Raw genomic sequence first — 12516 nt, forward strand, 5'->3', positions numbered from 1 at the left:
CAATAAACTGCCTATTTATTTGAAGAGAACTATAACATTTACATATTCTTTTACATTTAATAATTTAGAAAACTCTATAGCCAAAGCAACTTACAAATGATAATAATAAAAGCAGAAGAAATTAATCTAAGAGAGACAAGTAGAGCAGTACAATAGAGCAGAAAACTACATTACAGACAGGAAATGATGTGTCTATAGAATCCAAATATCTTCTGTTCAAACCATCATTTAAAAACAAAACAAAAAATTGTCTTTCTATAGCAATTTATTATGTTGGTGAAATAACAAAGCAGGTGTTTTTTAATTTGCACAAAGTGCATTAAACTTTTTAACTTAAATTATATATATATATACATACATACACGGTTAATACAGTATAAAAAACACCCCTGTAAACCACATATTCTAGAAGGTGTGTGTGTGTGTGTGTGTGTGTGAGAGAGAGATATATTTGTCTTATTGAGAATTAGTGCCTTAAATCTCAAATTATGCAAATTTTACATGAAGAAGTTACTAATAACTCTGTAGCAGTTATTAGCAACCTCTAGCAGACTGAAAAGTTACATAGTGCACCTTTAATAGGCACATAGGCATATTAATAGGTATCAGAAAGTAAAACTAGATGATTACTGCCTATGTAGCTGTGTAGTGATAAAGTGACTTATACAGTTTCATTTTCTGAACCAAGGAAAATCAAATGATGCTGATGTCATTGTCAGTTCAGTCTGTCATTCATTGGTAAACAATGTTTACAAAATTATTACAAATTATTTACGAAATACATTTGGTGTACTACTACTGGAATCTTCTTTCTCTCTTTGCATTTGTTGATGTGGTGATCTAGATGCATGCAGGCTGTTCATGGGGGAAGATTCTGTCGAGTAGAGCTGAACTGCGTACACAGTCTGTCACTGGTAGATTCAGTAAAGGTAGGAGAAGAGGAGAGACCACTGCCTGCAACACACACACACACACACACACACACACACACACACACACACACACACACACACACACACACACACACACACACACACACACACACACACACACACACACACACAGAGAGAGGTTTATAATTCTTAATTTTTTTTCAAAACTCATACATTACTATTCAAACATTACACAATAAAATTAAAACACATATAAACCCACAAATGTACACATCAATAATAATAATAATACAATTAAATTAAAAAATAATAAAAAATTAAATAAGTAAAAAATTCAGACCCATCACATCATCATAAATTGTGCATAAAACATCATTAACACACCCTATTTCATTAAAACCTCAATAAAAATCAATCAATAAAAATCAATAAAACAATATTCCTGACATTGTTTACAATATTATAATACGCATACTCCACTTTAAGCCTTCCAGCCACTAAACTCCGAAACATAACTTCAGGATCCGTACTTGCAAATTGTAAGCCTTTGTTCTTCCTGGTCTTCCACAGTGTCAATTTTGCAGTCCCAATCAGATAACTTAATAAACACACTTTCTGCCTCATCAAAAACCCATACTTTAACCCTCCAATGAAATCCTCGTTAAATTTCCTGAACCATTCCTCAAGAAGTTTAAAAAGACTTTGTAGTCTTGCACATCTTAAAAACAAATGTTCCAAATCCTCATCTTCCCTACAGAACCTACATTCCCCACCCACTGCTGGATTCAAGTGTGCCACATGTCTGTCTGTAGCTATTGCCCTGTGAATAATCCTCCACTGTAGATCCGCTGTTCGCTTCTCTACGTGATGTTCTATCAACAAATTTTGGGAGAAGCACGTGCAGATAATTAAACCTAATTAAACACTAGTGGAGCACATCAAGCTAATCAATTTAATCAACGATAAGAGGTGTATATAACCTTCAGTGTGGTGTGATATATTGCCCTCTTTGATGTAGACTCAAAAAGTTATATTTTAGGAACCTCAAAAGACAAGATTGAGCAAGCGTCCGCACCCTTCCTTTCTTTGGGGGAGCTATCTTTATCTTTGGGAATCCATTCTCATCGTTTTCTTTTCTTGCGATGATCTCTCTGTAGCTGCTTGGTATTACATTAAAAATTTCCTCCATCAGCTTTGCTGCAAGTCTTAGTGACCGTAATCCTGTCACCTCTTTGAGGGTCTCTGCTGATCTCCATCCATTATTGTCCAAGAGATGCCACAGTTTTACAATGTTATTCCTTAATAAACATGTCCGTATACTCACAGAAGATCCTTGTGTGTAATATTTGGGTTCTTCAGTGACCCAGTGACCTTGAGGATCAATGTCCCAGTCTACTTTAAAAACAGTTCTCCAGACCTGCAACATAGACCTGTAAACCAGTGTAAACTCCGACAAGCTCACCTCCTCCAGTCTTATTAGGAATAAATGTTTATCCAATCCTAGTCTGATCCAATCCAATCCAATCCTACACCTAAAACTTTCAGTCCTTCCCTACCCCATTTCAAACCACCAGGAAGCTGTGGAGGTCCTTTTCCCACCCACTGTCCAATAATGAAACCCTCACTTTTTCCCCAGTTGAATCTATCTTAGGATGCCTTTTCATATAGTTCACTGTTCTTAGTTAAAACTTTAACATCATCCTGGCCTGTTATAAAAACGGTAACATCATCAGCATAAGCCGATATGGACACCATAGAATTTATGTCTCCATTTTGAATTAAGACTCCTCCTTAACCTGCACAAAAGAAGGTCAATGACAAGGCTACACAACTGTCCTGATAGTGGACAGCCCTGCCTAATTCCTCTAGAAACAGTTATCGGTGCGCTTAAACCACCACCAGCTTTTACAAGAACAAATGCATTTGAATACAACAATTGAATTTATGAACTAAATTCAAAACAAATATTGCAGCTTTTTCAACGTCACGTTCAAGACCCAGTGTATGTTACTGCTATTGCTGCACACCACGATGCAGACAGTAAAGGCCAATTTATACTTCTGCATCGAGTGTACACCGTAGGCGACGCCATCGTGAGCATTTATACTTCTGCGCTGTTGTCCGCGTCAATGTGCAATTACACATGCAGACGCTAGTAGGCAGTGTCCTCGGGCATGTTGGTGTAATCAAGACAACAGCCGAAGAAGAAGCAGCTTGTTGTGTAGAATGTGTACATTCATGTCGGAATATCAGCAGCAGTGAGAGAGCGGCTTTTCTTGCAGCTTAAGTTGTTGTATCTAATACAAATTAAGCATCTCTAGTTGATTAGTAAAGTTAAATAAGGTGATCTGGCGCTGGAATGCGTTTGTGAAATCATGCAGAGTGCTCGTGGCAGCTGTTTTCACTAGCGGTGGCTCGAGCAATCGATTGCTGTTGTGGGGACTTCATTCACGAAAAGTACCCTAATTTGTCCCTGTTCTTGATATACAATTACTGATTAACATCTTGGGTTTTAATGAGAAAATAAATAAACTATACTCAGCGGATCTATGTATTTATTTACTAACATAAAGAATCGCTGGACTACAAAATATTGTGTTATAGCAGACGTAAGGAACTATCATCCCATTTCTGGACACACACACTCCTATCGCAGATTTTTCATTTATTTATTGACCTGAGGGAGGGGTTCTGGCAGACCAATCACATCGCTTGCGGTCCGCGTAGAATTGACGCGTTGTTACATTTTTGGAGAGGTGCGCGTCAGGGTATGGCGTAGCTACGGCATAGGTCCGACGCAGAAGTATAAATTGGCCTTAAGTCTCTTGGGAAACTTGATTATCAGGTTACTGAGAGGCACCAGGAGGTTGAATCCTCTGTGGCCACGTCTCATCCCCTTTTGGGAGGAGCCCTTGCAGTCAGTAGAGATTAAGATCCTGTCTCTTAAAACAGAGCTCCTGACTCTGCTCACATCCATTAAGAAGGTGAGGGACCTCCAAGCATTTTCGGTCAACGAAGTATGCCTGGAATTTGGGCCGGCTATCTCTCACGCTATCCTGAAACCCCGGCCTAGATACGTGCCCAAAGTTCCCACCACTCCTTTTAGGGACCAGGAGGAGGCAGACCCAACCCTTGCGTTGCTGTGTCCTGTTCGTGCCTTGTGTTTGTATGTGGACTGTGAATCTCACAACATCTCTTTGTATGCTACGGAGGCAGAAGGGAAGGCTGTCTCCAAGCAGAGGTTGGCCCATGGGATTGAGAGCTCACTCTACACGCTGCCTCTCTAGCAGACATATACAGAGCTGCGGGCTGGGCGACACCTAACACATATGCGAGATAGTACAATCTTCAAGTTGAGCCAGTGTCTTCCTGTGTGTTGTGTACAAACAGGTAATATGCGGGAAGGATGGCTCAGCGTCTCGCTAGCTGCGCCATTCCCCTCTGAGGACGGGATATTAGTGCTGGGCGGTATACCGGTTCATACCGAATACCGGTATTTATTTTTGTTATGATATGAATTTTGATGATACCGCAATACCGGTATATGTCGCTTAAACAACGTTCGGAACGCGGCGCAGTGCGTCATTGTTTGAGAGGGGACACATTTCATTGATGCACTGTAGTAAGGAGCAGTCAGAGCACAGTTGAGATCGCATTACAGCACAGCCTATGGCTGAATCCTATACTCTCATTCACTATTCCCTATGTTATCACTTTATTTGAAGGAGTGAATGAAAACGTGCGTGAAGTCGGACAGGCAATGTGTGTACATCGGCTGTACACTCGTTATTGCGGTGCAATGGGATAAAATGAGTGCACTCAATAACGTCCACTAGGGTTTCGGACACCACTACAAAGCGCTGTCCCCTCCAAATAATGCCCTATTTGAGGATATGTGGGGCGATTTCGGATTCAGCCCTTGATTACAGTATTGAATTCAAATTACACGCGGCGCGCGCGAGAGAGAGAGCGGTTTCTGCGCGGAGCCGCAATGGGTTTAACAACGCTCACCACATGGATCACATAGCGCTAATATAAACCGGAGCGAGCGCATTTTAAGTTTTTTATGAACATATTTCATAAACTCTAGTGCTCTAGACATGAAGCAGAAGCGTGTATGCGTGCATATTTCATCACGTCTTATTAAAATGAAATGTATGCACTGATTACACTGATACCGTATGTCTGATCACCAACGCGCTGACACGATGGATTATTCTGCTACACAAAAGATAATGATGTAAATTAATAAATAAACTGACAATTCAAAGAAGAATGGGCAAAAAAGTAACTGCTTTATTCTTTCTGTGTTTAACTGACGTGTGTCATTCGTTCAGAGAGTGCTCTTAAATGTATTGCAAATATCCGCGTTTCTCCTCGTTTTGGCAGTTTGTTGTTATATAGGGTTAGATTTTTAAAATGCTTAAGGTGCCCTCAACTCAACTTTTAATATTCAGGTGTCTGTAAGTATGACTCTAGGCCTGTTCACACCGGGACGATTTTCGCACGCGTTTATCGCCGACGTTTAACGCCTCGGAACTAAACAATGGGCGCCAATGTGAGTGTTCACACCGACGCGCAAAACGCCAGGCGTAAAAGCGTCATTTTTAAAAAAACGCCTCGGGTTCGTTTTTTTATTTTGACGCGGCGCGTAAAAAACTGTCCGACCAATGAGATCGCGCTTTTGTTCACGTGCCTGGAGCTGCTGAAGTGACAGTAAAACACGACTTGGTGGCGCTCAAGCACAAAACAGTCTTGCCGAGCACACATTGATACAACGAAGAAGTAGTAAGTAGACAAAGAAGAAGATGAACTGCTAATGCTGCTTGCCAGTTAGCAAAAAGTGTGTGAATGGTTTTGTCCATATACATAATATGTCTATGGTTTTGGCAAGCACGTAAATACTGTCTCTCTTCTCCTTCTGTGTGACAAGCGAGTGTCAGAGGCTTAAAGTGCCGCAGCACCATCTTGTGTACCGGGAGCGCTATCTACTGAATGTGCACGTTCACTCGGCGCAGCGCCAGTGAAAATCGCTTGGGTGTGAACACTCAAGACGCGCCGAAAAACGGCACAAAAAACGCTGGCGATAAGCGCGCGCGATATTCGTCCCGGTGTGTACAGGCCTTCTGAGTGTGTTGCAGGTCTGTTTTATTGGTTGTTGTCTCTCCACAGCATCATTTTGTGAGGCTTTGTAAACCTGTAGTCCTATTAAGTGTAGAATTTTTCTACAATTGTTCACCCGTCATGACAGTAAAACAGGGCATTCTAGTCAATCTCCTGCAGTATTTCCTCTCTTAATCAGTAGAAAATGTGATTAACACCCTGTCATGCATAGGGGAAAAAATACCGTCATATACCGTGAAACCGATATAATTTAGAAAAATACTGTGATATAAATTTTTGGTCATACCGCACAGCACTACGGGATATGAGTACTTATTCTGCTCCTCGGGTGAGCTCCCCGGTTGGTGAACCCAGGTGGAGTTCCTCCGGCATGGCAGGTCTAGTACTTGTGTGTATGCCCAGTTGCTTAGCCCCTGTACTAGACTAGATGCCCATATGTTGTGATTCCCCTCTCTAGGTGATACCATATGTGAATTATTCCACGGTACGACTTCCCTGTTGGCGAGCTTGTGTCTTTCCCTCAGCAGAGCCCACTCTGTCATCTCTGTAATGGTATTGACTCCACCCCTGAACAAGGCGGGATCTACTACAAAGATCTTCCATATGTAGCACTGCCCTAGCAGTCAGTCCACATCTGTAACTACACATGTTACCTCCCTAGGGGCAGGATGTGGTCCCCAGAGCATTCCTTTCCAGTTGGAATAGGCACTCTATATATAGTCTCACTGTAAGGGGTAATAGGAACATCAGTGACTGACATTGACAGCAACCTCAAGCGAGATGCCAATTCGTCAGTCACTGATGTTAACGTCTCCGTTCCCTCTGTCAGGGAACTAGGGTTACATTAGTAACCTAGACATTATATAGACATACTAACAACACTAATGACCTGAATCAAAAACCTAAATGAATTAACATTATTAAAATAAATGTACATTGGAAAAATGTAAGTATTCTTAAGCTCTACATGTTCATTTGAAGAATGATGGCTGACACATACACTATTGGCGCTTTTCCATTACCAGTACCAGCTCAATTCGACTCGACTCACCTCAGTTTGCTTTTTGCTCCGTTTTCCATTGCAGATAGTACCTCCACAATAGTACCTGGTCGTCATAGCGACGCCGCAGGAAACTTTTTCATTCCTCGTTGCCCCATCAAGCTCTCGCTGGATCCTCTCTTCGGCAACCAAACAAAGAAAACCTCCTCGTTTGACCACGGCGTATTCTTCCGAGTTGCCATAATAGTAATGGGTATATCACGCAATCTCTGGCCAAACTATTTAAAAATGGCGGGATTATTCAGGATACTCCGTCTGGTGCGTGCAATGATGGCGCAGTGAATAGTGACGATTCTCTGCAGTCTGACGTGTTTTCACGTCACATTTTCGTATCGCCTCAGCTCGCTCAGAACCTCGCCGGAGGTGATACGAAAAAAAGTATCTGGAAGCAGGTACAGGTACAACTTTTATACAGTGGAAAACAAACAAAGGCGAGCCGAGTCGAGGCGAGCTGGTACTGTGTAGTGGAAAAGCGCCATATGAGTCTGAGTTTGGGAGATGCCATGAGAACATTAGCTGTCTGACTACATCATGCCAACTGTAATGTTTGGTGGAGGAGGGATAATGGTATCGGTCTGTTTTTCAGGGGTTGGGCTTGGCTCCTTACTTTCAGTGACGGGGAATCTTAATGCTTCAGCATACCAGGACATTCTAGACATTGCTATGCTTCCAACTTTGTGGGAACAGTTTGGGGATGGCCCTTTTCTATTCCAGCATGACTGTGTCCCAGTGCACATAGCAAGGTCCATAAAGACATGGTGTGGAAGAACTTGACCTACTTCATATTAATGTCTATGTACTAATGTGATGTAATAAAGGAGCAAATGCTTTTCTCATACTATGGTGGACATCAACTGTTGCAAAGGCTAAATTTGCCAGGCTAAATTTATTAAGGCTTCGTAAAAACAACATGAGCTGTGTTCACCCCCAGTCTCTCTCACTTACCTCTCATGAGGTTGTACATGTTCAGGTAGTTTGTTCCTGAGTCTAAAATTGCATACCAGCTACGAGAGACAGACCGGCCCTGAGGAGAGATTGAATGTTTCCAGTAAGTTTTAATTATTGTCAGCAAATTCACAAAAAATGGAATCCCAGCATCAAAATAGAGTGTCCTCTTTTGGAAGAAAGATAATGTCACCCTCACCTGAACCTCACAGGTGTCTGGGTCTGGACTGCTGAGGTTGAAGGTGATGTCATCCACAAACCTCATCACAGGAGTGGTGTGTGTAGCAGTGATGTCCTCTGCATGAATAGACACCAACTAAAGATATGAAACAAAATGAATATAGGAATATGGTAAGGGTACCACCACCACTGTAAGTGGTCATTTAATGTGAGCTGGATTCATATTATTTGATGGTATATTCATTCATATTTTACAAAACAATTGCATTCAAGTGACCCATTACAGCTTCCTGGCCCCCATTTTCAGTCTTTTTCTTTACAGTATTCATGCACACACTCACATAATAAAGGCATCTTTGGCTCTTCCCATGACATGTTTCTGTGGACCACTCTTTAATCTGGTTGACCAAGAGGGAGGAGACGTCAAAGCAGGGAATACCAATTTTCCTAAATTAAAAAAATAAAAATACAGGTTAATAAGTGAAATAAATAAGAAATAAGATAGAAATAATTAAGAATACATTTTACAAATAATAAAATATGTTAATAAGGGATATGTGGACAATGTTAGATTTGTGAAGTTTTATTTTTAAGTAAATTGATAAAGTTAGACCCTTGGGGTAAGATGACCCACCATAATTGGCACAGAAGGCCCTGAGTGGTATGTTGTTACTAGTGTTATTATTTTTAAATTTAATAATTATTGTGGTTATTATTCAGCATTTTATTGAATTGGGTGTATATTTCAGACATATTCGCTTTCATTAAAAAATACAGGTTAGTTGAGGGAAATCGTTAAATTTGCATTCATAGTGTTGCTATTATGACATATCTTCAATTAAAAAATGGGCAGTTACATATGTAAATATTCATATGCCTATGTAAGTCACAGAATAATAAAATTTGACCTTTCAGATAAATCTCTTTTACTGGGATTCTGCTTTGTCTGTCATCTTTTCTGTTATACAATTATTCATCTTGTCAAAATTCAATTTTACATAGAACATTTGATTTAGTATTTTACATTAATGATAATGACTCTTTAAAAATATATAAATATTAATTAATAAGAAGGATATCAAAAGTAGTTTATACTGTACGTTCTGTAAAAGTTTACTCCAGTAGGTGTGTAAGATGACATCTTTGAATAATTTCACATTTTGTTCTATAACAACTAAATTAGTAAATGTTCCTATTTATTTCCAATAATAACATTGGCTGATGCATCATCATCCTGCACATGCTAAACTTATATCTAAATATATTTCATTTTAAAAGTAAATGCACATTGTTCTTAACGAAATATATTCAATATTATAAATAAAATATATCTTAAATGTTTATAGAAATCAGGAGTCAGCACATGTAAATAAATACAATAAAAAAGACATGTAAATATTAATAAATTGTGTTGATTTTGTGTGCTGTGTGTGTGTGTGTGTGTGTGTGTGTGTGTGTGTGTGTGTGTGTGTGTGTGTGTGTGTGTGTGTGTGTGTGTGTGTGTGTGTGTGTGTGTGTGTGTGTGTGTGTGTGTGTGTGTGTGATGGGTAGGTTTAGGGGCAGGGGCAGTGTAGGGGGATAGAAAATACGGTTTGTAGGGTATAAAAACCATTACGCCTATGGAAAGTCCCCATAAAACATGAAACCCCAACGTGTGTGTGTGTGTGTGTGTGTGTGTGTGTGTGTGTGTGTGTGTGTGTGTGTGTGTGTGTGTGTGTGTGTGTGTGTGTGTGTGTGTGTGTGTGTGTGTGTGTGTGTGTGTGTGTGTGTGTGTGTGTGTGTGTGTGTGTGTGTGTGTGTGTGTGTGTGTGTGTGTGTGTGTGTGTGTGTGTGTGTGTGTGACCAAGTTGGCCTATTGCGTGACTATAGCGGTTACGTACCACTCAACCGCGCACTGCGCATGGAGCGGACCGGCCGCCAAAGCGCACAGAATCCCGATACCGAGAGCAAGCGCTGCCAGCGCGGACACACACACCATCATCGTGCGGTTAGAGCTGTACGAGGAGTCGGCGGAGCGAGAAAGCGCCTCGTCGCGTAACAAGCCCATGCTCAATTGCTCATGCTCGCCGCGTCCTTATCGCGGCCGGACAGATGCAGGGTCCAGATCAGCTGAGTCCGCTATGCGGGTCTAAAAAATACATGCACCAATGACAGCCGAGGTGCCACACTTCACATGAGAGGCTTATAGGAGAGTCTCTTCCCTGGATTATGCATTATTTATAGTCCCGTTCAATAACCGGTGATTTTCTAGTGTCCGCTGCGCGTTAGGGGGCGTTAACACAGGAGATCAACGCAGCGCAGCGGAATGGAAGGGGTCTCGAGACGTCACGCTCGGACCAATCAGCTGTAAACTCGACCCTAGAATTTACAGTAAACGCGCTGCGCCGCGACGCCTCGCGCCCCTGTGTTCTACAGATAGTGAGTGTATGATAAGGAATGTCTTTTTCTGCACGGGCTCATATATCTATTGCACACAGTAACGGAAGCGCACCGGTCCTGGATCAGCACAAGAGTCGCCGGGAAAAGTGTATTGAAAGTGGTGAGTACGCGTTAAATCATATAATATAATGGATTGTCTGAAATTACCGCTAAGTAATGATGCAGCCTAAGGGAATGTAACAGTTAAAAAATCTTATTTTAGCATTTTCCCTCAGTGACTGAGCATGTTTGTCTTCAACTCTTAGCAGAAACGAAACTTATAGCCTAAGTTACTGACAACTCCTTTGAAGGACGAAAATGTAAACTTCTAACATGCTCAACTAATCTTTAAAGGCAAATCAGTGTGACTTACTGTTCAAAAAGTGCAATAAAAATTAATGGTGCTACACACAGCTTTAACATTGCATATGTTTATTGTATTTTTATGCTAATTCATATTTATTATTTAATATATGATTTATTAACTATTTCATCTCGTATTTATTTAACTATTGTAGGCCTATTTGAGTATATTGTTAACTACTTGTGCTGTTTTATTTTAAATTGATATTTTTCTCTTGAATTTTAAATGCACCTTTGGGGTTGTCACAAAGTAATTTCGTTGTGTTACACAATGACAATAAAGTACTCGAATACTTGAATCATGTAAAATGTTGGTCATTTTGGCACTTTTCATGAACATATTTTGTAATTTTTTTTAACAACAAACATTAAGTAAACACAAAAAACAGGGTTGAATGGTTGATTTATTTAAGGGGAAAAATATTGTTAGAGAATTTTTGCAATGTTAAATGATTTTGATATGGACATGTGGTAAATTGGACACAAATATGTTTATTGCAATTTAAAACAAGTTAATTACACACAACTATTAATGAATTTATAATAATTTCTAATTGTATTGTATATCAAACATATACTGTAAAAAGAATACTAAGACCTCTCCGACTCAAAAAATAGATCATGTGACTGGTCAACACAACCGACAGGATATTTGAAATAAAAAATTACCTTATTTTGAATAAGGAAAAACAATACATTCAAGAAGTCTTCTGCATAACAGGATGTCTTGATGTGGTGAAGAAAACTTTCAAAAACGACACTGCATGGGTAAAAAAAAACTAACATTAAAGGGATAGTTCACCCAAAAATGAAATTTACCCCATGATTTCCTCACCCTCAAGTCATCCCAGGTGTATATGACATTCTTCTTTCAGACGAACACAATCAGAGTTATATTTAAAAAAGTCCTGGCTAATCTTAGCTTTATAATGGCAGTGAATGGTTGCCTCGTTTATGAAGTCCATAAAAGTGCATCTATATATCATAAAAGAGCATCTATCCACCATAAAAGTGATAGATGTATAGGATAGATGCACTTTTATGATGGACAGATGCACTTTTATGGACTTTAAAAACTAAACGACAAGTCACTCCCATTATAAAGCTTGGATTAGCCAATAACTTTTTTAATATAACTCTACATATTAACTCTATAACTCTACGTACTATAACTTGAATGTCTAAGAATGTCATATACACCTAGGATGACTTGAGGGTGAGTAAATCATGGGCTAATTTTAATTTTTGGGTGAACTGTCCCTTTAATGACAGTTCACCTGCATCACATCTGCCAAATGACAGTACAGAAGTGACTGCACTTAATAATATAATGAGGATGATTCTTGTGTCAGTCGATGTAGATTTTGCTTTATCGTTTGTGGTATGTAAATATATCCAGCTTTTCAGGACTGCTTAAAGTGACTGACATAATGAATGGATGAATAAGAAAATCATACCCTTGACGTGTTTGATATTAAAAAGCAATAAGCCCTGATAGAGGCCGACACCCAATGCAATAATGGCACTGTGCTC

At 39.9% G+C, this 12516-nt stretch overlaps 2 protein-coding genes across 2 annotated transcripts in view; one reads left to right on the top strand and one right to left on the bottom strand.

Annotated features, from left to right (window-relative positions):
* LOC307129117 (uncharacterized protein) lies at window positions 1-10463 on the bottom strand. Its single transcript, XM_079821308.1, has 5 exons — window positions 10083-10463; window positions 8544-8649; window positions 8222-8338; window positions 8023-8101; window positions 1-954 (listed from the first exon to the last, which is right to left on the bottom strand). The coding sequence occupies exons 1-5, from the start codon at window positions 10247-10249 to the stop codon at window positions 860-862; spliced, it is 564 nt and encodes a 187-aa protein (XP_079677434.1). The 5' UTR covers window positions 10250-10463; the 3' UTR covers window positions 1-859.
* steap3 (STEAP family member 3, metalloreductase) overlaps window positions 10017-12516 on the top strand; it is an 11522-nt gene continuing 9022 nt past the window's right edge. Inside the window, exon 1 of the mRNA XM_079821307.1 lies at window positions 10017-10741. The gene's annotated coding sequence lies outside the window, so the exon portion shown is untranslated. The remainder of the gene's footprint in view (window positions 10742-12516) is intronic.

Source organism: Gobio gobio, assembly GCF_949357685.1.
Source record: "Gobio gobio genome assembly, chromosome: 7".
NCBI classification, from domain to species: domain Eukaryota; kingdom Metazoa; phylum Chordata; class Actinopteri; order Cypriniformes; family Gobionidae; genus Gobio; species Gobio gobio.

Coding starts and splice junctions, on each gene's coding strand:
- LOC307129117 (XM_079821308.1), bottom strand. CDS start 10,249: ATGGGCTTGTTACGCGACGAGGCGCTTTCTCGCTCCGCCGACTCCTCG. Junction 8,339..8,543: donor GCCAAAGATGCCTTTATTAT/GTGAGTGTGTGC, acceptor TCATATCTTTAG/TTGGTGTCTATTCATGCAGA. Junction 955..8,022: donor CATGTACAACCTCATGAGAG/GTAAGTGAGAGA, acceptor TGTGTGTTGCAG/GCAGTGGTCTCTCCTCTTCT.